Source organism: Lynx canadensis, chromosome B4 (assembly GCF_007474595.2).
Source record: "Lynx canadensis isolate LIC74 chromosome B4, mLynCan4.pri.v2, whole genome shotgun sequence".
Lineage (NCBI taxonomy): Eukaryota > Metazoa > Chordata > Mammalia > Carnivora > Felidae > Lynx > Lynx canadensis.
In genome coordinates, this window is record NC_044309.1 from 32180050 (window position 1) to 32201106 (window position 21057).

At 40.9% G+C, this 21057-nt stretch overlaps 1 protein-coding gene across 2 annotated transcripts in view; it reads left to right on the top strand.

Moving 5' to 3' along the window:
* CCNY (cyclin Y) overlaps positions 1-21057 on the top strand; it is a 233661-nt gene that overhangs the window by 206038 nt on the left and 6566 nt on the right. The window contains exons 8-9 of one of the 2 annotated variants that reach the window (XM_030321263.1): positions 12039-12205; positions 14249-14393. In XM_030321263.1, coding sequence (XP_030177123.1) covers positions 12039-12205; positions 14249-14378 — 297 coding nt within the window. In that variant the 3' untranslated portion in view covers positions 14379-14393. Of the gene's footprint in view, positions 1-12038; positions 12206-14248; positions 14394-21057 lie in introns of those variants that run through there. The other variant, XM_030321264.1, reaches the window with a different exon arrangement.

A 21057-nucleotide genomic window follows, 5' to 3' on the forward strand; every position in this document is an offset into this window, starting at 1 on the left:
ATGTTAATTTTTATAGATATATTTTCTTGAGTAAGGTTTTATTTCAGATACATAGAAAAATTGTGAAGATAGTACAGAGTTCCCATATATCTCACACCCAGTTTATTACATCTATAATATTATATAACATCCAGAAACATTATTATTGGCTTAATATTTGTATGATATTTTGTTCCAGTTAAGGAACTGATACTGAAACATTATTAACTAAAGTTCGTGCTTTATTCAGATTTCCTTAGTTTTTACCCATTGTCCCTTTTCTTTTCCAGGATTGCATCCAGAATACCACAGTACATTCAGTTGTCATGTCTCCTTAGGCTCCTCTTGTCTGTAATTATTTCTCAGATTTTCCTTGTTCTTTTTTTTTTAAGTTTTTATTTTAATTCCAGTTAATTAATTTATAGTATTGTAGTGGTTTCAGGTGTACAATATAGTGATTCAGCAATTCCATACATCATTAAGTGCTCATCATGGTAGGTGTACTCCTTAATCCCCATCACCTGTTTCACCCAGCACCCCTCCTCTGTGGGAACCATCAGTTTGTTGTCTATAATTAAGAGTCTGTTTCTTGGTTTGTCTCTCTCTTTTTTCCCTTTGCTCATTTGTTTCTTAAATTCCACGTATGAGTGGAATCATATGGTATTTGTCTTTTTCTGACTGACCTATTTTGCTTAGCATTATACTCTCAGGCTCCATCCATGTTGTTGCAAAGGGCAAGATTTCATTCTTTTTTATGGCTGAATAATATCTCATTGTATACACACACATATACATGCAATATATATATATGTACACGCAATACACACATACACACACACACACACACCACATCATCTTTATTCATTCATCAATCAAGGGGCACTAGGCTGCTTCCATAATTTGGCTATTGTAAATAATACTGCAATAAAGTTTGGGGTGCATGTATCTCTTTGAATTAGTGTTTTGTATGCTTTGGGTATGCAGTAGTGTGATGGCAGGATCATAGGGTATTTCTATTTTTAACACTTTGAGGAACCTCTATACTGTTTTCCACATCGGCTGCACCAGTTTGCATTCCCACCAACAAGCGCATGAGTGTTCCTTTTTCTCTACATCCTTGCCAACACCTGTTGATTCCGGTATTGTTGATTTCAGCTATTCTGACAGGTTTAAGTTGGTACCTCAATGTGGCTTTGATTTGCATTTCCCTGATGGTAGGTGATGGTGAGCATCTTTTCATGTGTCTATTGGCCATCTGTATGTCTTTTTTGGAGAAATGTCTGTTCATGTCTTCTCTCCATTTTTTGATTGGAGTGTTTGGTTTTGGGTTTGAAGTTTTTCTAAGTTCTTTATATATTTTTGATACTAACCCTTTATCAGATATGCCACTTGCAAATATTTTCTCCCATTGTGTAGGTTGCCTTTTAGTTTTGTTGATAGTTTCCTTTACTGTGTGGAAGCTTTTTATTTTGATGTAGTCCCAAGAGTTTATTTTTGGTTTTGTTTTCCTTGCCTCAGGAGGCATATCTTAAAAAAAAAAAAAAAAAAAGAATTGCTGTGCCTGATGTGAAAGAAGTTACTGTCTGTGTTCTCTTGTAAGATTTTTATGGTTTTAGGTCTTTAATACATTTTGAGTTTATTTTTGTGTATAGTGTAAGAAAGTGGCCCTGTTTCATTCTTTTGCATGTGGTTGTCCAGTTTCCCAACACCATTTCTTGGAGAGACTGTCTTTTTCCCACTGCATATTCTTTCCTGCTTTGTTGAAGATTAATTGACGATATAATTGTGGGTTTATTTCTGGGTCTTCTGTTCCGTTGATCTATGTGTCTTTGTGTGTGTGTGTGTGTGTGTGTGTGTGTGTGTGTGTGTGCCAGTGCCATGCTGTTTTGATTAGTACAGCTTAGTAATATAACTTGGAGTCTAGAATTGTGATGCCTCCACCTTTACTCTTCTTTTCCACGATTGCTTTGGCTATTTGGGGTCTTCTGTGTTTCCATACAAATTTTAGGATTGTTTGTTCTAGTTCTGTGAAAAATGCTGTTGATATTTTGATAGGGACTGCATTAAATATGTAAATTACTTTGGATAGTATAGACATGTAACAATATTCTTGCAACCATGAGCATGGAATGTCTTCCCATTTCTTTGTGTCGTCTTCAGTTTCTTTCATTTCTTCAGTTCCTTTATAGTTTTCAGAGTAGGGGTGTTTTACCTCTTTGGGTAGGTTTATTCCTGAGTATCTTACTATTTTTGGTGCAGTTGTAAATGGGATTTTTAATTTCTCTTTCTGCTGGTTCCTTCTTGGTATGTAGAAATACAATACAAATTTCTGTACATTGATTTTGTACCCTGTGGCTTTACTGAATTTGTTTATCAGTTCTAGCAGTTTTTTGGTGGAGTCTTTGAGGTTTTCTGTATATAGATAGTATCATGTCATCTGCAAATAGTGTAAGTTTTACTTCTTCCTTACCGATTTGGATGCCTTTTATTTCTTTTTGTTGTCTGATTGCTGTGGCTAGGACTTCTAGTACTATGTAGAATAAACATGAGAATGATGTTCTTGTTTTGTACCTGACCTTAGGGGAAAAGCTGAGGGTGATGTTAGCTGCAGGTTTTTCATATATGGTCTTCGTTATGTTGAGGTTTGTTGAGGGTTTTTAATCATGACTTGAAATGATCATTTAAGTTTTATCCTTCCTTTTACTAATGTAATGTGTCACATTGATTGATGTGCAAATATTGAACTACCCTTGCTTCCCAGGAATAAATATCACTTGATTGTGGTGAGTGATTTTTTTAATGTATTGTTGGATTTAGTTTGCTGATATTTTGTTAAGGAGTCTATGTTCATCTGTGTTCATCAGAGATACTGGCCTGTAGTTCTTTTTGTGTGTGTTGTCTGTATCTAGTTTTGGTAATCAGAGTAATGTTGGTCTCATAGAATTAATTTGGAATCTTTCCTCCTCCTCCTCCTCCTCCTCCTCCTCCTCCTCCTCCTCCTCTTTCTTCTTCTTCTTCTTCTTTGTGGGGGGTGGGGAATAGTTCAAAAAGAATAGATATTAACTCTTCTTTAAATGTTTGATAGAATTCACCTGTGAAGCCATCTGGTCCTGAACTTTTGTTTCTTGGGAGTTTTTTGATTACTGATTCAGTTTCATTGCTGATAATTGGTCTGTTCAAATTTTCTACTTCTTTCTGTTTCAGTTTTGGGAGGTTATACATTTCTAGGAATTTATCCATTTCTTCTACATTGTCCAGTTTGTTAGCTTTATAATATTTCACAATATTCTCTTATAATTCTTTATATTTTTGTGGTGTTGGTTATTGTTTCTCCTTTTTCATTTCTGAATATGAGTCTTTCTCACTGTTTTTTTTGGGGGGGGCGCATCTGGCTAAAGGTATATCAATTTTGTTGATCTTTTCAAAGAACCAGTTCCTAGGTTCATTGATCTGTTCTGTTGTTTTTTAGCATCTATTGCATTTATTTCTACTCTAATCTTTATTATTTGGTTCTTCGTATTGTTTTGGGGTTTTATTTGTATGTGTTTTTCTAGTTCCTTTAGGTGTAAATTTAGGTTGTTTATTTGAGGGTTTTCTTGCTACTTGAGGTAGGTTTGTATTGCTATAAACTTCCCTCTTAGAACAACTTTTGCTGCATCCCAGATATTTTGGATCATTGTATTTTCAAATTCATTTATCTTCATGTATTTTTTTTATTTCCTCTTTGATTTCTTGGTTGACCCATTCATTGTCTACTAACCTGTTTTAACTTCTATTCTTTCCAGAACATTTCTTGTCGTTGATTTCTAATTTCATAATGCTGTGGTTAGAAAAGATGCTCTTAATGGTGCAGAGCCTGCTTCAGATCCTTTGTCTCCCTCTCTCTCTGCCCCTCCCCTGCTCATGCTCTCTCTCTCTCAAAAATACACATTAGGAAAAAAAAAAAAAGATGCATGTATGACTTTGATCTTTTTTAATTTGTTGAGACTTGTTTTGTGGCCTCATGTATGATCTATTCAGGAGAATGTCCCATGTGCACTTGAATGTGTATTCTGCTGTTTTAGGATGGAATATTCTGAATATATCTGTTAGCTTCATCTGGTCCAATATTGCATTTAAAGCTAATTTCCATGTTGATTTTTTGTTTAGATGATTTACCAATTGCTGTGAGTGGGGTATTAAAATCCTCTATTGTTATTACTGTTGATTACTTCCTTTATGTTTGTTATTAGCTGCTTTATGTGTTTGGGTTCTCCCACGTATGGTCCGTAAATATTAACAATTGTTATATTTTCTTGTTGGATTTTTTCCTTTTATAAATGTGTCCTCTTTTGTTTTTTGTTACCACCTTTGTTTTAAATTCCATTTTGTCCTATGTAAGTATTTCTACCTTGGCTTTCTTTTCACTCTATTTGCATGATAAGTACTTTTCCATCCCTTCACTTTCAATCTGCATATGTTGTTAGGTCTGAAATGAGTTTCTTGTAGACAGTATATAGATGGGGCTTAGTTTTTTATCCATTCTGTCACCCTGTGTCTTTGGACTGGAGTGTGTAGGCCATTTACATTCAAAGTAATTACTGAAAGTTACATACTTATGCCATTACTTGTTTTATGGTTGTTTTTGTGGTTCTCTGTTCCTTTCTTCTCTTACTCTCTTTGCTCATAATTTATCGCCTTTCTTTTGTGATATGGATTTCTTTTGTGTGTTGGATTCCTTTCTCTATTTTTTGCATGTCTATTACCAGTTTTTGATTTATGGTTACCATTAGATTTGTATATAACATCTTCTGCATATAGCAGTCTGTATGAAGTTGATCATCACTTAAGTTTGAACCCATTCTTTACTTTCCCTGTTATATTTTAGGTATATGGTGTCATACTTTACATCCTTTTGTGAATCCCTTCATTGATTTTTATAAATATACTTAATTTACTGCTTTTTGTGCTGCCATTTTTTAATTTAATTTAATTTAGTTTCTATTATTATTATTTTTTTTTACTTTTGCTTATGGTCTTTCTTTTCCATTCAAAACAATCCCCTTAGTCCCCTTTAACATTTCTTGGAGGGCTGGTTTAGTGGTCATGAATTCCTTTAACTTCTGTTTGTCTGGGAAACTCATTATCTCTCCCTCTATTCTGAATGATAGTCTTGCTGGATGGAGTATTCTTGGCTGCAGGTTGTTTCCTTTCAGCACTTTGATTATATCATGCCACTCCCTTGTGGCCTGCAGAATTTCTGCTAAAAAGTCTACTGATAGCCTAATGGGGTTTCCCTATATGTAGCAGTCTTTGTTCTCTTGTTGCTTTTCACATTCTCTCTTTATTACTACTTTTTGCCATTTTAATTACTGTGTGTCTTGGTCTAGATCTCTGAGTTGATTTTGCTGAGGGCTCTCTATGCCTCCTGGATCTGGATTTCTGTTTCCGTCCCCAGATTCAAGAAGTTTTCAGCTATTATTTCTTCAAATAAATTTTCTGCCCTCTTTTTCTCTCTCTTCTCTTTCTGGGATCTCTATAATGCAGTGTTATTATGCTTGATGTTGTCACTGAATTCCCCATACCTATTTTCATTTTTTTGTTATTTTTTTCTCTCCTGTTCAGCTTGATTACTTTCCATTACTCTGTCCTCTTGTTGCTCATCAGTTCTACTTTCTCTAGTCTACTATTTGTTCCATCTTGTGTATTTTCAATTTCAGTTACTGAGTTTTTCATTTCTGATTGGGTTTTTTTTTTATGTTTTCTGTCTCTTTGTTGAGGGTTTCACTGAAGTCCTGCATGCTTTTCTGAAGTCCAGTGAATATCTTTATGACCATTATTTTCAACTTTCTATCATGCTTATTATCTGTTTTCTTTGGGTCTCTTGATGTGATTTTGTCCTGGTCTTTCATTTGGGACGTATTCTTCTGTCTCCTCATTTTGTCTCTCTGTGTCTGTTTCTATGTATTAGGAAAGTACATCTACATTTCCTGCTGTTGAAAATAGTGGCCTTTTGAAGAAGAGGTCCTGTAGTGCCCTGAAGTGCAGTGTCCTCTGTCACCAGAATCTGGCGCTTCAGGGGTATCTCCCATGTGTGTTTTGTGTGCCCTGCTGTTGTGGCTAAGCCGCTTTTGCCTTCAGTCTAGTTGTCTACAATGGCTCTCTTTGTCTGTTTTGGGAAGGCTTAGTCCCTGTGTTGTTAGTGCGCTAGTCTGGGACTGCCTTGGGCTTGAGTTGAGTCAGACTAAACATTTGCCAGAGATGTAGTAGCACCGAACAGCAGTGGGCTTTCCCTGTTTTGTTGCCAGAGACATTTTCGTTGGTGGAGGGGGGGAACCTGCAGTCATACCAGATGTCTGCCCTCAGCCCACTCCTGGGGCCACAGTTGAACTGGTATGTGTGACTATCTTCCCTGTTCCTGGGTCAGCAGTCACTTTGGGGTTGTGCTAGTCCTGGTTGGGGCTCTTTGCATACTGCCAGACCTCATTAGAGAGGACAAGACGGCAGGAGAACACAGGTGCAGACAACCATTGTTAGCAAGGTTTGTGCTGGTCCGCTAAGGTAGGGGACCTAAGCCTCAGGGACTGAGGCCTGCCAGGTTGGAGAGGGTAGATTTGCAGAAGCACCTGGGCTCAGGACATGCAGTATTAGCAAGGTTTGCCTGGGTCTGTTGTGGGAGGACATCTGGAGCAGAGGCCTGGCTGGAGGTGGCATGTCCGCAGGAGAATGTGGAAGTGTGGGGCACACCGTGAGCAAGTTAGGTGGAAAATGTTTGCACTGTGCGGTTCCAGCAGGTGTCCATGTGTTTATGCTGGGGAGCACAGGAGGGAAATGCCCCCCTCCCTCGGCTCCTTTGTTCCTGGAGAAGTCTCCCAAGGATCTCTGCCCTCTGGACATGCTTGAGGTTAGTAAACAAATCTTCCACCCCTATGCCCCAGGCATTTTTCAGACTGCAATTATTATGCTGTTATTTTCCATGGGGCTGTTTACTGTGCTGTTTAAAGGGCAGAGACTCAGTTTCCTTTCACTCCCCTGCTCTCCCAGAGCTGAACCCACTGATTTTGAAGGTGGTGTTAAACCCCACTGATTGTAAGAACTTGCAAAATTCAGCCCCTCTTGTTTTCAAAGCCCAGTGTTACTGGGGTTTGTCTTCCCCTGTGAGTTCCGCCTGCAAGCTCCCTGGTGTGAGGTTCTGTTTCTCTCCCCTCTCTATGCCCACGTGCCCCTCCCTCCTGGGGACAGTCCTACAAGTCCATTTGGCTCCCAACCGCATCTCTGCCCTTGCTATCCTCTTGATGTGTCCTCTTGTCTACATTTAGCTGTTGAGAGTTTGGTCTGCCAGTCTTCAGGTTGTTTTCTGGGTTATTTATGCTGATGTGGGTGTTAACCTAGTTGTATCCATGGGAGGAGGTTAGCTTAGGGTCCTCCTACCCCATCTTCCTTGGGAGTTCTAGATTAACTCTTTAAAAAAGGATTGGAATAATTTCAGTATCATCAAGATTTTGGTATATATGTATTTGTATTTGCTTTTTATTCCTCCCCCATGCCTTTGAACAGTTTTGTTGTGTGTGATCAACTGAATACCCTGTAACTCTAATTGCTCACTAACCTATATTTTCTAGAGACTCCTTAGGATAGTCCTCATGAATTTAAATCTGAAAATTTAATTGAGCAAGAATGTCCTATTAGCAATGAATAGTCTAGGAATATTGTTTAGGAAAAATCAATTATTATTTTACTTGGCAGAGAATTAAAATACCCAGCTGGGAGTTTAGTAAAGAAATTGCAGCTGACCCTTGAATATGGCCTTACTGAGAAGTTCTGCTAAATTACATGCTATTAAGTGGAGCTTATTATGAATGCCTCATCTCCTAACATAACAACCTGCTTCCCTTGGTAATGGAGTGTATTGTAATATCTAATTCCTTTAGTTAGACCTAATGGAAGATCAGACATGGAATGATATTTTTTAGGTTCTTTTTTAGCATTAAATTTATTTTTGGAGAATTTGTATTTCAACCAAGTTCCTTTTTTTTCCCCCCTAAATTTTTATTTAAATTCTAGTTAGTTAACATATAGTTAGCATATATTGGTTCCAGGAGTAGAATTTAGTGATTCATCACTTACATATTAACACCCAGTGCTCATCAATAACAAGTGCCCTCCCTTTTTTTTTTAAAGTTTGTTTTTGAGAGAGCACAAGTGGGGGAGGGGCAGAGAGAGAGGAAGACAGAATCCGAAGCAGGCTGCAGGCTCTGAGCTGACAAGTGCCCTCTTTAATAACTATCATGCATTTCAGCCCACCCCCTCACCTCCCTCCATCAACCCTCAATTTGTTTTCTATTGTTAAGAGTCTCTTATGGTTTGCTTCCTTCTCTTTTTTTTCCCACTTCCCCTATGTTCATCTGTTTTGTTTCTTAAATTCCACATATAGGTGAAATCCTATGGTATTTGTCTTCCTCTGACTTATTTCACTTAGCATAATACCCTCTAGTTGTATCCAGGTTGTTGCAAATGGCAAAATTTCATTCTTTTTGATGGCTGAGTAGTAGATTGTATATACAGACCACATCTTTATCCATTCATCAGTCAACAGACATTTGGGCTCTGGGGTGCATGTACCCCTTTCAATCTGTATTTTTGTATCCTTTGGGTAAATACCTAGTAGTGGAGTTGCTGGGTTGTAGGGTAGTTCTATTTTTAAGTTTTTGAGGAACCTCCATACTGTTTTCCAGAGTGGCTATAGCAGTTTGCATTCCCACCAGCAATGTAACAGGGTTCCCCTTTCTCCTTAGCATTAAATATTATCTTAAATATCATCTAGCATACTTATTAATGTCTACCAACTATGGTATAAAGTAAGTAAGAAGAAAATTGAGTGGCCACCCATTTGCACTGAGCTAGTGAGAATCTGTTTCAGTGAGGAGCTAGGAGAGATTTGCTTACTTTATCTATGGACAGGAGTGTAGGGTATAGGGTGTAGGTCTTAGGGTGTAGGGTGAATGTTGTTTCACAACCTCCTTTTTCTCATGCTTTAAAAATCTGGAAGCTTAGTTAGGTCCAGTCTTAGTTTTCTGCTCTTAGTTCACTTTTATTACACATTTTATGATTCTACTTTTTAATTCTTTTGAGTATAGTTGACACACTATGTTACATTAGTGTCAGGTGTACAACATAGTGATTTGACAAGTTTATACATTATGCTATGCCCACTGCAAGTGTAGCTCCTCTTGATGGAAAATGAAAAGAGTTAGTTGTCAGCCTTAAAATACACAATCTGGGGTCCCAAGGACAGACAGAATCCGGCTGAAATTCTGCTTGACCTGGCCTCGATCTTTACCTGAAGAATTAATTTTCACACAAATAAAAGTCACGATCTAAACATTAGCTCACTCATTTTGTTCATTTAATATAATCAATGCCATTAAAAACTAAAATCTTCAAAAATTGAAAAGATCATTGAGCTCTATTCAATCACCTACTTGTTTTCACCAGTAGTTGTCACAGCGAAATGCTATGTCATGCTACTGTTCAGTGAGAGAGATTTGGAAGCTCCCACAAAGGTCCATAGGATGCAGTTAGAATGCCATGTTTTGTGACTTCCTGGGGCTTACTTGAAAGCCTTTTTGACTTTCTGCACTTGGCACAGCAGAGTGGACCCTGTCTCCCTGGGGCTGTGTCCTCTGAACTTCCTTGTTCACCACTGCACCTCTCTTACAAACCAAGCACTCAGTTTTACCTTTAAGTCCACTCTGCCTTCATAAATGCAGTTCCCTTTCTTGTGATTATTTTCTTCCCTAAATCTCCTACACTAAAATGTACCCTCCTGTTGCTTTATTCCAGAGCCAAAGCTCTTCTGTAGATGCTATTCCTTATTTGTTCTGCAGGATGATGTATCTGTTAAGCAAGCAGCGTGAGGTCACACCCTGTCCGAGTATTGGGCTAGATTCTGGGCACACAGTGGGAGTGAGATGCAGTCCTTGTCCTCTGGGAATTTGTGGCTTACTAGGTGGAGAGACTGGTGAGGCAACTACATATGCTATACTGAGAAAAACACAGCAATGGGAGTGAATGGGAGGGTCACCCAAACTAATTTGGGGTAAGTCAAAGTAGACTTGACCTGTAATGGTTTTCTATTTTATTACTTTCAGTACATTTAGGACTGGACTTCTTCTTAACAGTTTATTGGCTATTTTGTCTTTGGGATTTGAAATATGTTAGTAATTTCGTCTCATGATTTTGTCTTTTAGTATAGTGCCCCTCATCTGTTCTGAGGAATACCTGGTATCTGAGATGACCCATAAGAATCTAGGTTTTTAAGATTTAAAAAATTATTTTTTCGTTAATAAAGCACTAAAAACAAAACAGTAACCTTTCTAAAGCAAAAGAACCATTGTTCATCTATTTACTGTTTCAGCAAACATTTGAGTACCAGCCACCACCTCATCTTAGCAAAACCCCTATTTCGGTGGAAGAGAAAACATTCTGAACCCTCCTCCAAACTTCCCAGACAATTGACCAGTACAAACTGGCAAAAGAAGCCATGACTTCTGCTGCTTTGGAGGAAGCATATGACTCTCCTCTGCCTGTGATTTAGGGATCAAGAGAACCACGGGAGACTCTGTGGAGGAGCTGCGAGCTGATGGTCTGACTTTTCTTGATCGGCCTGGAGTTTTGCTTCCATTAAGGATCATTTCTTCCTCTTTCCCTCCCTTCTTCTCTTTCTCCCCACTCCTTCTCTCGCCCTCTTTCCCTCTCTCTCCCTATTCTCCCTCCTGTTTCACCCCTTCACCTCCCCTGCTCCTCTCCACCCACACAGGCACTGCCTGAAGTGTTTTCACATCTTTAATTTTATTTTTCACTGTGAAAGGGACCACTTCCATTTCTTTCTTTGACACCTGTGTAATATTGTAAGCCCAATTCAGCACTTAGAAACACCTAGGTTTGCTTTGTAGCTTCTTCTTCAAAGTATACACATCTTAAGCACAGAACACTGTAGATTTTACTTCTTCGCTGCTCCTTCACCCTCTCTCCAGATGTTAAAACAGGAGGGGCTCTTAAGGCTCGGACCTGGCCCTTTTTTTTCCTCTCTCCTAAGCTGTATCCCCAGGTCATCGTATCCATGCTTAATTCTGTTTTGTGTGTCACAGACACTCGCATTTCTTATCTGAATGCTGTTTCCTTTGAACTTTACAAAGGCGAGTGCACTTCCTGCATGGATGGCATCCTCTGGGGTGTCTCAGACATAAAACGTCCACCTGTAACTGCCTTTCCCCCACGAGGGCTCCCCATCTCAGGAAGCCTCGGAGTCTCCTACAGCAGCCCCACCTTCTTGGTTATTGGGGTCACTGGACTCAGGGATAGGACTGTCGGCTCCACTGCCATGTCCCCAGTGAAAAAAGCCAGAACAAAAAGACAAGTATTGAATGATTCCTAGAGTAGTCAGATTCATGGAGACAAAGTAGAATAGTGGTTGCCAAAGGCTGGGGGGAGGGGGAACAGGGAGTTGTTTAGTAGGTAGAGTTTTAATTTAGGATGGTGAAAAAGCTCTTGGAAATACAGATGGCTGGTGATTTTACAACAGTGTGAATGTACTTAGTGCTACAGTACTGTACACTTAAAAATGGTTAAGTGGTAAATTTTATGTATATTTTAGCACAATAATAAAAAATAGGTTTATCAACATTGTATTTAGATCTACACTTGCCTCAAAATAAAAAGTTTACATATAGAAACATAAGTTTGTTCCATTTACATTGTTCGTTGAAATTTATATTGTTTTTGTTGAATTTGTATTGATATCATAGCTGATAGAGTAAGAAATTAACCTGTGGTACCTGGAATTTGCTCCTACCTTAGAGTCTTTTAAGATACAGCTACATCCACACTGTTCAATTACAGCATGTGTCTGTTTTACATTAGACTAGCTGAGCTCTTTGACTCTTTAAAAATAAGTATGATCAGATGATAAATTTGTTTAAAGGCTGGTGAAACGGAGTCCGTTTTAGAATTTATGTGTGCTAGCAGGTAGGACAAAACAGCTCAAGTCCTTTACTTCTGGCATTTTCATGTCTTCCCAGGTATACCTTGAAAGACTTTTAACATACGCAGAGATAGACATCTGTCCGGCCAACTGGAAGCGGATTGTTCTAGGGGCGATCCTTTTGGCCTCCAAGGTTTGGGATGACCAGGCTGTGTGGAATGTGGATTACTGCCAGATCCTGAAAGACATTACGGTGGAGGACATGTGAGTGTGTGTATTGGGGTTGGGGAGTGAGGCACAGTTTGGGTAGGAACCACATCCCTTCTGAATAGTCTGTATGGTATGGAGTGAATGAATTTGACTAAATGTCTCTTGTGAGTGGGCACAACAAGGACACACTTGTGGAATATTACATGCAAAAACCTGTACTCCACTTCATTGGGGATCATGAGCAGGCACTGGTTACACTTTTTGATTTTGTAAAACTAATTTCTGAAACTGTATTTATATTCTAGGCAAACATTCCTTTACCTTAATTTTAGAAGGTGTAGACTAGGGCGCTTAGGTCGACTTCGACTCAGGTCATGATCTCACGGCTCATGAGTTTGAGCCCTACGTTGAGCTTCTGCTATCAGCGTAGAGCCTGCTTTGGATAGTCTGTCTCCCTCTCTGCCCCTCCCCCACCCTCTCTCTCAAAAATAAAATTTAAAAGAATAAAATAAATAAATAAGACAGGTGTTGACTAATGCCGTAAGCAGTCTGTGATGGATTTTGTTCTGGCTCTGTATCTCACTGCAGACCAATAACAGTGCTCCATACCAACAGCCTAACCCAAAAAGCAGAAGAGCTAAAATACTATCTGTTTCTGTTTAGTTTCAGAGAGAATTTGCAAGTTCAGTTGCTTAAAATCAGCATTTTGTTCATGAGCCCTTTCATGTGTCTCATTTGGGCTGCATTTCTCCTCCAGCTGGTCTCAGAGCCCCAGCTCAGCGAAGTGTCACAAGCTTTGAGGGTGGGGGGCATCCACTCCCGCAGCTCTCAGGGCAGCGTTAGGATTTCCCAGATGATTCAGTCCATAGATTGAGGTGAGGATTGTTAACAGGAGACCTGCAGGCCTATAATCTGGGATTTCTGGGATCTGGGAATACAGGAAATAGATTTAAAGCCTCTTAGAGGAGAAAGGAGCTGTTCTGTAAAACAATCAGGATGAACTGTTTACAGTTCCTTATGGTTTTTAGGCATTTCTGCTCTTGCTGAAAGTCTTCTCATGTTCGTTCAGCTTCCTTGAGAAAGCTTTAGGCTGGAGGAGGTTCCCAGCTGTGTCAGTCTACCTCCATTCCCTAGACCCAATAATCCTGGAGATGCGGAACCCTCACGGTTCCATTGTGGGGGTGTCATGTGGACATATCACCACCTAGCGCCCTTCTTGCCTCTGGTTACTGATTTGATGGCACCTCATTTTTGTGGTACCCTGTGAAGCACGCTTGTTTATATTCGTAGGTCTTTTGTTGCAGAGCTTATTTCTGCTGTAGACCTAAAAACTCCTTCCTGTGTCTCTAATTCTTTCTTATAAAAAGTAAGAAAAGTCTAAGTTTTTGATAGTAAGGAAAATTAGTCTTGATTATATTTCAATGTGTAAACAGCTACTAAAATAATTGTTACTCAGACCACAAAGGAGGGTGCAAGGTGGTAAGAAGTGCTGACTTGTTTCCTTTATTGGGAGTTACTCTCTCAACTTCTTGACATCATTTGACACTGGATTGTGTGCTGCGGGAATGACATCATGGTTGTCATTTTCTTGTTTGTGCTGATGATGTATGTATAAGAGAGGAAAAACTTTCCCTTCTTCCCTTGTTAGGTTGTTTGGTCTGATAATTAAATTGATGTAAGACAAATAAACAGGAGAAAAACACATTCCATTTTGCATATATGGGAGCCCCATAAAAATATGGGACTCACAGGCAGTCAGGCAAGTGAGACTTGTATGCCATCCTGAGCTAAGGAATGGGATAAGGGCCTAGGGCCTCAATGGGGAGGAGGGCAGTTCACAGGAAGATAAAAAGAGCAGATGCTTGGTAATCACATGTTTGCCCTGCCATGGCCATGCAGGCTTTTCTTTCCAGGACAGTGAGCCTCAGTAAGGGCTGGTGGTGGCCTGCCTTTCTCTCCCAGAGCAGAGGAGTGGGAAAGGAGGAGCCAAAAGGAGAACCCACACACTTGGTGTGTTCTTGGGGAAGTCACTTTAAAGAATGAGAAATGAAAGATACAGGTCTAGAAATCTGTTCCCTAATGCAGTTGTATTTTTAGGCGTACTCGGAACACTTTGTGTGTTGTAAGGGAGCACATACGCCAGCATGAAGACCAGCGCTCCTCCGAGCACTGCAACAGATACCCAGTGTTATGGGCCGAATTGTGTTCTGTCAAAATCCTGTGTTGAAGTTAACCCCCAGGACTCAGAATGTATCTGTATTGGAGAGAAGGTCATTCAAGAGGTAATTAAGTTAAATGGGATCATTAGGGTGGGTCAGACAGCATAGGCAGAAGGACAGCCATGTGAGGACACAGAGAGAAGATGACCATCTGCAAGCAAGAGAGAGGCTTTAGAAGAAACCAACCTTGCTGTCACCTTGACCTTGGCCTTCTAGCCCCCAGAACTGTGAGGAAATGAATTTCTGTTAAGTCCCCCAGTCTATGGTATTTTATTATGGCAGCCCCAGTAGATTGGTACAGATTTTGATACTGGGAAGTCGGGTGCTGCTGTAATGAATACCTAAGATGCTGAACTGGCTTTGCAACTGGGCAATGGGTAGAAGCTACAAGAGTTCTGAGGCACATGTTAGAAAATCCCTAGATTACCCTGAAGAGATTGTTAGTAGCAATATGGTTGTTAAAGGTGGTTGTGATGAGGACTCAGGAAGAGGAAAGCTTTAGAGGAAGCCTCTCTCACCTTAGAGTATACATGTATGACCACCAACAGAATGCGGAATGTTGCTAGAAATACAAATGTGAAAGGTGCTTCTGAAGTGAGGTATCAGACAGAAATGAGAAGCATGCTATTGGACACTGAGCTAAGGGTAATACTTGTTATAAAGTGGCAGAGAACTTGGCCAAGTTGTGTTCTAGTGTTTGTGGAGAGTAGAACATTCAAGGAACAAATTTGAATATTTAGCTGAGGAGATTTTTTAAAGTTTATTTTATTTTTATTTTTTTATTTTGAGAGAGAAGAGCACAAGTTGGGCAGGGAGGGAGGGAGAGAAGAAAGAGAGAGAGAGAGAATCAATCCCACGTGGGCTCCACACCGTCAGTGCAGAGCCCAACGCGGGGCTCCATCCCACGAACCCCAAGACCATGACCTGAGCTGAAATCAAGAGTTGGGCACTTAACTGACTTAGCCACCAAGGCGCCCCTAGCTGAGGAGATTTTTAAGCAGAATGTTAAAGGTGCTTCCTGGTTTCTCCTTGCTGCTTTTAATAAAAGCTGAGGAGAGAGAAATTGAAGAAGGAATTTTTAGGTAAGAAGGGACCAGATGTTGAAGATTTGGAAAAATTCAAATTTTCTAATCTCTGCCTATCCCTTTTGCAAAGAATGAGAAAGTGTGCTCTGGAGAGAAGAGTAAGGGTATGGCTGGACAGTGTTTGCCAAAGAGATTACAAGAGTGGCTCAGTGATCAGATCAACCATCTCAGCAGACATGTTGCCAGCTTACACTAAAGTGAACAGAGACAGGACAAAATGAAGGAAGGCTCTCAGACTTCTGGGATTCTACCAGATGGACCAACAGAGCTGTCCTGCTGTGAAGTGTTAGTCTTCAAAAAAGGGGAAAAATGACCCTGAAGACAGTTTGGAAACTGGCAGGGCTCCTTTGCCACCATAGGCACAGCAGGTACAGGTCTGGGGACACTGAAGCTGCCTTCTCCTGGCCAGAGGAGGTGGGCCTGCTGCCACCTCAGCAGGCTGGGTGATAGAGCATCAGCTGAAGATTATTCTCAAGCCTTAAGATCTAATGCATTTGCCCTGCTAGATTTCAGGCTTGCTTGAGACCCAAGACCCCTTTCTACTTTTTAATTTCTCCCTTTTGTAATGGGAATGCCTGTGCAACCATTGTACTTTGGAAGCAGATACTTGTCTGGTTTCACAGGTGCAAACCTGGAGAGGAATTTTGCCTCAGGATGAATCATACCTCCAGCCTCACCCATGTCTGATTTAGATGAGATTTAGATGAGATTTTGGACTTGGAGTTGATGCTGGAAGGGGTTAAGACTTTTGGACTTTTGGGATTGGGTGAATGTATTCTGCACGTGAGGTGGACCAGAAGGGTTGAGGGCGTTCTCTCTCGAATGCATATGTGAAGGCCTAACCTCTAGTACCTCAACATGTAACCATATTTGGAGATAAAGTGTTTAAAGAATTAATTAAGTCAGAATGAGGTCATTAGAATGGACCTTAATCCAATATGATGTGCCCTCTAAGAGATTAGACAGTCTTGTGCTATTTTGTTATAGCAGCCTTAGCAAACAAATACATCCAGTAAACATTATTGAAAGAAGGAATGAAATCCAATGTGGTCAAGAAGCCATTCGGAGGTGTGTGTTGCTGAACAAGCTTGTAGAGATAGGAGCTTTAAGTGATTTTTGTATCATCTATACAGAATTGTAGATTTACTGTTGGGACTTTTTAAAATGAGTGCTTGATTTCAGTCTTTTCCAGGAAATCTCTATGAGCTTGGGGAGAAAATGGCTTCTAGGTACCCCTGTCTATGAAGAAGGAGCATTGTGAGATATCACTGGAAGCTAAGAGCTATGGCACTTCACAGTGTGTCAATGTTATGTCAGTAGCTAGTGTTCATTTCCTGGTAGAGGCAATCTGAGCTTTCCTTTGGAACTCCTTAGCAGGAAGAGGATTCACAAGTTGCAGATGGAAAGCTTTATAAAATGTGTTGTACTTCCAGGCATCCTTCTGTCTCCCTCTGTACCCTTCTCTCGGTTGCTGGCCTTGCCTGTTCTAGCATCCTGATGTGACCTTTCTGTGCACAGGTTCATTTCCAGCCAAAGAACCATCTAACAGTAAGGAACGTGACTTGGAGCCCCTTTCAAGGGACAGTGGGGTTCTGGCTTGGAAGGCAGCTGACTGTGTGGGCAAGTGGCTGGGAATGTACGTTGAAGAACATTGTAAGACAAGTAACCCTGAAACTTGTGGGTAGAACACTCAGGGCCACCAACATCAGACTTCAGGCTCAGGCTGATGTTGTGCAGCAAGACAGGGCCATGGGCCGGTAGGTCTCTTTCTCTCTTGTTAACAGTAAGTGGTCACACCGTTGTAGGTCAACATTGAGCACCTAATGACAACTGCTGTGGATGGGAAAGAGGATGATGAACTTTGATAGGCAAAAATGCTGTCAAAAAAATTACACTTTGGGTTGTTTTGTTTTTGTTTTGCAATAACCTAGTAAGAGTCATTTTCATATGTAAACAAAGGAATCTCAAGGAGAAGCCAAGAGACTTGTCTTAGTGCTGCAGAGCAGATAGAGGCGCAGAGCAAATCCTCAAAACCTCCATAGGTGTAGGGTACCTGGTCTTTGGTTTTTGGTTTTAATTGTGATAAAATATACATGACATAGAATTCACTGCTTTAACATTTTTTTTTTTTAATTTTTTTTTCAACATTTATTTATTTTTGGGACAGAGAGAGACAGAGCATGAACGGGGGAGGGGCAGAGAGAGAGGGAGACACAGAATCGGAAACAGGCTCCAGGCTCTGAGCCATCAGCCCAGAGCCCGACGCGGGGCTCGAACTCACGGACCGCGAGATCGTGACCTGGCTGAAGTCGGACGCTTAACCGACTGCGCCACCCAGGCGCCCCTGCTTTAACATTTTTAAATGTGTAGTTCTGTGGCATTAAGTACATTCACATTGTTGTACAACCATCACCAACTAGAAACTCTGGTAATGGATACAGAAACTGTATAAAATAGTAAGTTCCCATTTCACCTTCCCCCAGGGCCTGGCAGCCATCATGCTGCCTTGTCTCTATAAATTTCACTACTCTAGATACTTCATTTAGGTAGAATCACACAGTATTCCTCTTTTTGTGACTGGCTTATTTCACCTAGCATAATATCCTCAAGATTCATCTACATAGTAGCACATACTGGAATTTCCTTCTTTTTTAAAGTTGAAAATATTCTAGTCTGTGTACATACAGTATTTATCCACTCATCCATCAGTAGACACTTGGACACTTGCACTGCTTCTACCTCTTGGCTATTGTGAATAATGCTGCCATGAACACAGGGTGCAAATATCTCCTTGAGTCCCTGCATTCAGTTCTTTTGGCAGGTATACAGCCAGAAGTGGGATTGCTAGACTGTGGGTGGCTGGTTTCTAAAGTGAACCCGTTTTTCTAGAAAAGTGGACAGATGATAAATGTTTAGATGATCAAAACAACTCTCCTTACTCTGTTTTAGAAGCCTCTTTGTAAGTTGCTAAATTGTGTGAATTCAGGATTTCTTTACAGTTTTGATCTAATATAACATATTTCTGAACATATGTTTTGTGTATTGACTTGAGTTTATTTCTTGTAAAATTTTACAGCAGAACTATTTTCTCATGATTATTCATTTGAGGGCAGTAAATCCATCAAGCCCATTCTTTCTGTGTCACTGTTAGTATTTTTTTTTAAGTTTATTTATTTATTTTGGGGGAGAGAGTGAGCACGTGTGAGCAGGGAAGGGTCAGAGAAAGAGGGAAACAGAATCCCAAGCAGGCTCCATGCTCTCAGCACAGAGTTGGACGCTTAACTGACTGAGCCACCCAAGCGCCCCACTGTTATTATTATGACTTATCACATAGAAAGTTGTTGCATGTCCCTGTAAGATGTACTACTACAGTTTGGAAGTTCAGATTTGAGGAATTATTTTTATTTTCTAAATCTTGCCTTAGCACAACAGCTGTAAAGTCCATATTTCCCTCAGAACTTAAAAAAAAAAAAAAAAAAAATCCAAGAACAGCCTGAAGAAAGGCTGTTCTTTTTTCCCAAGGAACCTTGGAGAGAATGCCATCTTGTCCAAAAAAAGATTCCTCTTGACTCTAATCAGAGTGTATACCCTCAACAAGAATCATTGCTATCTATATACCATTTGGGGCAGGATTAACAGACTAGCTTTCTTACAGAATTAAAAAGACAAGATTTTCTTAGCATCAGGAGAGTAAGAGCTGCAGTGGTACCTTCAGCCACCAGACGGCAGTCTGTCCCCAGGCAGCTCCCACCATCCCCCAGGAAAGCTCCTTCAAGCCCATTTGTTTTGGCACTTCTGGCCTTAGCAGTATTTTTGGCTCTCTTGTTTTATTAAAATCTTAGCTAAGTTCCGGTATTTCACAGGATGATCTTTGTTACATCTCACTTAAGGGAGGCATAAATAAAAGTTATTTGAAGTAAAAATTATCCCAAATAAGTCAGTAATTTAGACTCTTGAAAAGAATAAAATTTAGCACAATATGCACATTTGGAGCTCACCACCTTCACTGGACTGTCTAGAAACATAATGCAGTTATGCTGTTTCTCTGATGAAAAGATCTGAATGTGACTTTTCCATGTTCCCATCTGAAGCCCTCAGACCTTCACTAGCAACTTGCTGACATTTCTTAACTCATTTTCCCAGTACCTTTCATCTCTAAAGCCGCCTGCCCTTGCTCAAATCCTGGCCTTCCTTCCCTGTCACCTCAGTGCTCCTGGCCCCTGTTGTCACAGCAGCATGAGACTGGGACAGAGTCCTCCTCAGTCTCTGATGGCTTAGTGAGGTGACACCAGGAACAGACTGGGACTAGGGTACACTGTGGGGACAGGATGGTGCTACGTTAGTTTAAGATTGCAGAAAATCAGGTGTCTGTATATACAGAGGCCAGAATTGGGTGGCTTGGCGTTCGGTGGAGTCAGCGGAGGTGGGGTCAGGGCTTAGGACTGGGGAGACCTGGCACGTGGGACAGGGTTGGTTCATCAGCCTTCAGCTTCAGTCACGGGAGATGGTGATCAGGTATCCTGTCCCCCACTCCCTGCCAGAAATACCCTGCCCCTACCCTTCTTCCTCTCCACCAGAGCTCTGCATTTCCCAAACTCAGTTCATCTGTTACTTCTGTGGAAGCCTTCCTCTGTCTCTCCACCCAGGCTGAGCTTGGTCTGTTCCATTCAGTAACATGAATTATTGAGCACTAATTGTCAGGCATTGTGCTAGGGGCCAGGTATGTAAACTCCGATGTCACAGTTTCCGTCTCTGAGGAGACAGGTAGAGGAGGCTGAGTTAAGGTGACACTTGGAGTGAAGTGTGATGGACAGAAATAGAGGGCTGTGTAGTGTGCTTGGGAGCACAGGGTGCGACGCTGAAACTGTGTGCCCAACCCAGGACCAGTGCTCAACAGACAGACCCATCACCAAGGACTTTTCCCCTTCCAGATAGTAACTAGCAAGAAATGAACCTGATCTAAAAGATAATTGATATGGGAAAGTTCTCCAAATAGATGTTTTATCATTTATTCTGACTTCCCATCATTCATTTTCACACAACTATATAGATGGGTGAGCCAGATGGATCTTAATACCTGTGACCAATCCCTGTAGGTGAGTAGGTCTAGAAGCATGGGCCGGGACCAGCTGCATCAGCATCTCGTGGTAGCTTGTTAGAAAGGCACATTCTCATACCCGCTGAGCCAGAGGATGGGGTGGACTCTGCAGTCTGTGTTAAGCCCTCCACATGACTAGATGCATGCTCAGGTTTGGGAACTGCTGCCTTCATTGTTCTGGGTTGGGAAGTCCCCTTTTTTGCGAGTCCAGGGCTGTGATTCACTCTCCCGCCCCCTGCTTTGTGGAAGAAAGCCCCTACAGCAGCTCCTCCACTGTTCCCAGGAGGCAAGGAAGAGCCACTGAGGAAAGGTAGGGCTCTAGGCTAACAGTGTCTTTCCCATGGGCTCCTGTCTCAGGCCCTCACCAGACTTCACTTGACAGCCCTTGACTGCTTCATCTGCCCCTTATGTGATGGTTCATGCTGAGATTTGCAGCCAGAGCCCGCTGTGTGTGTGTTGGGTCTCAATGAAATGAATCACCCTGAAGCACTTCCTAGTGATCAT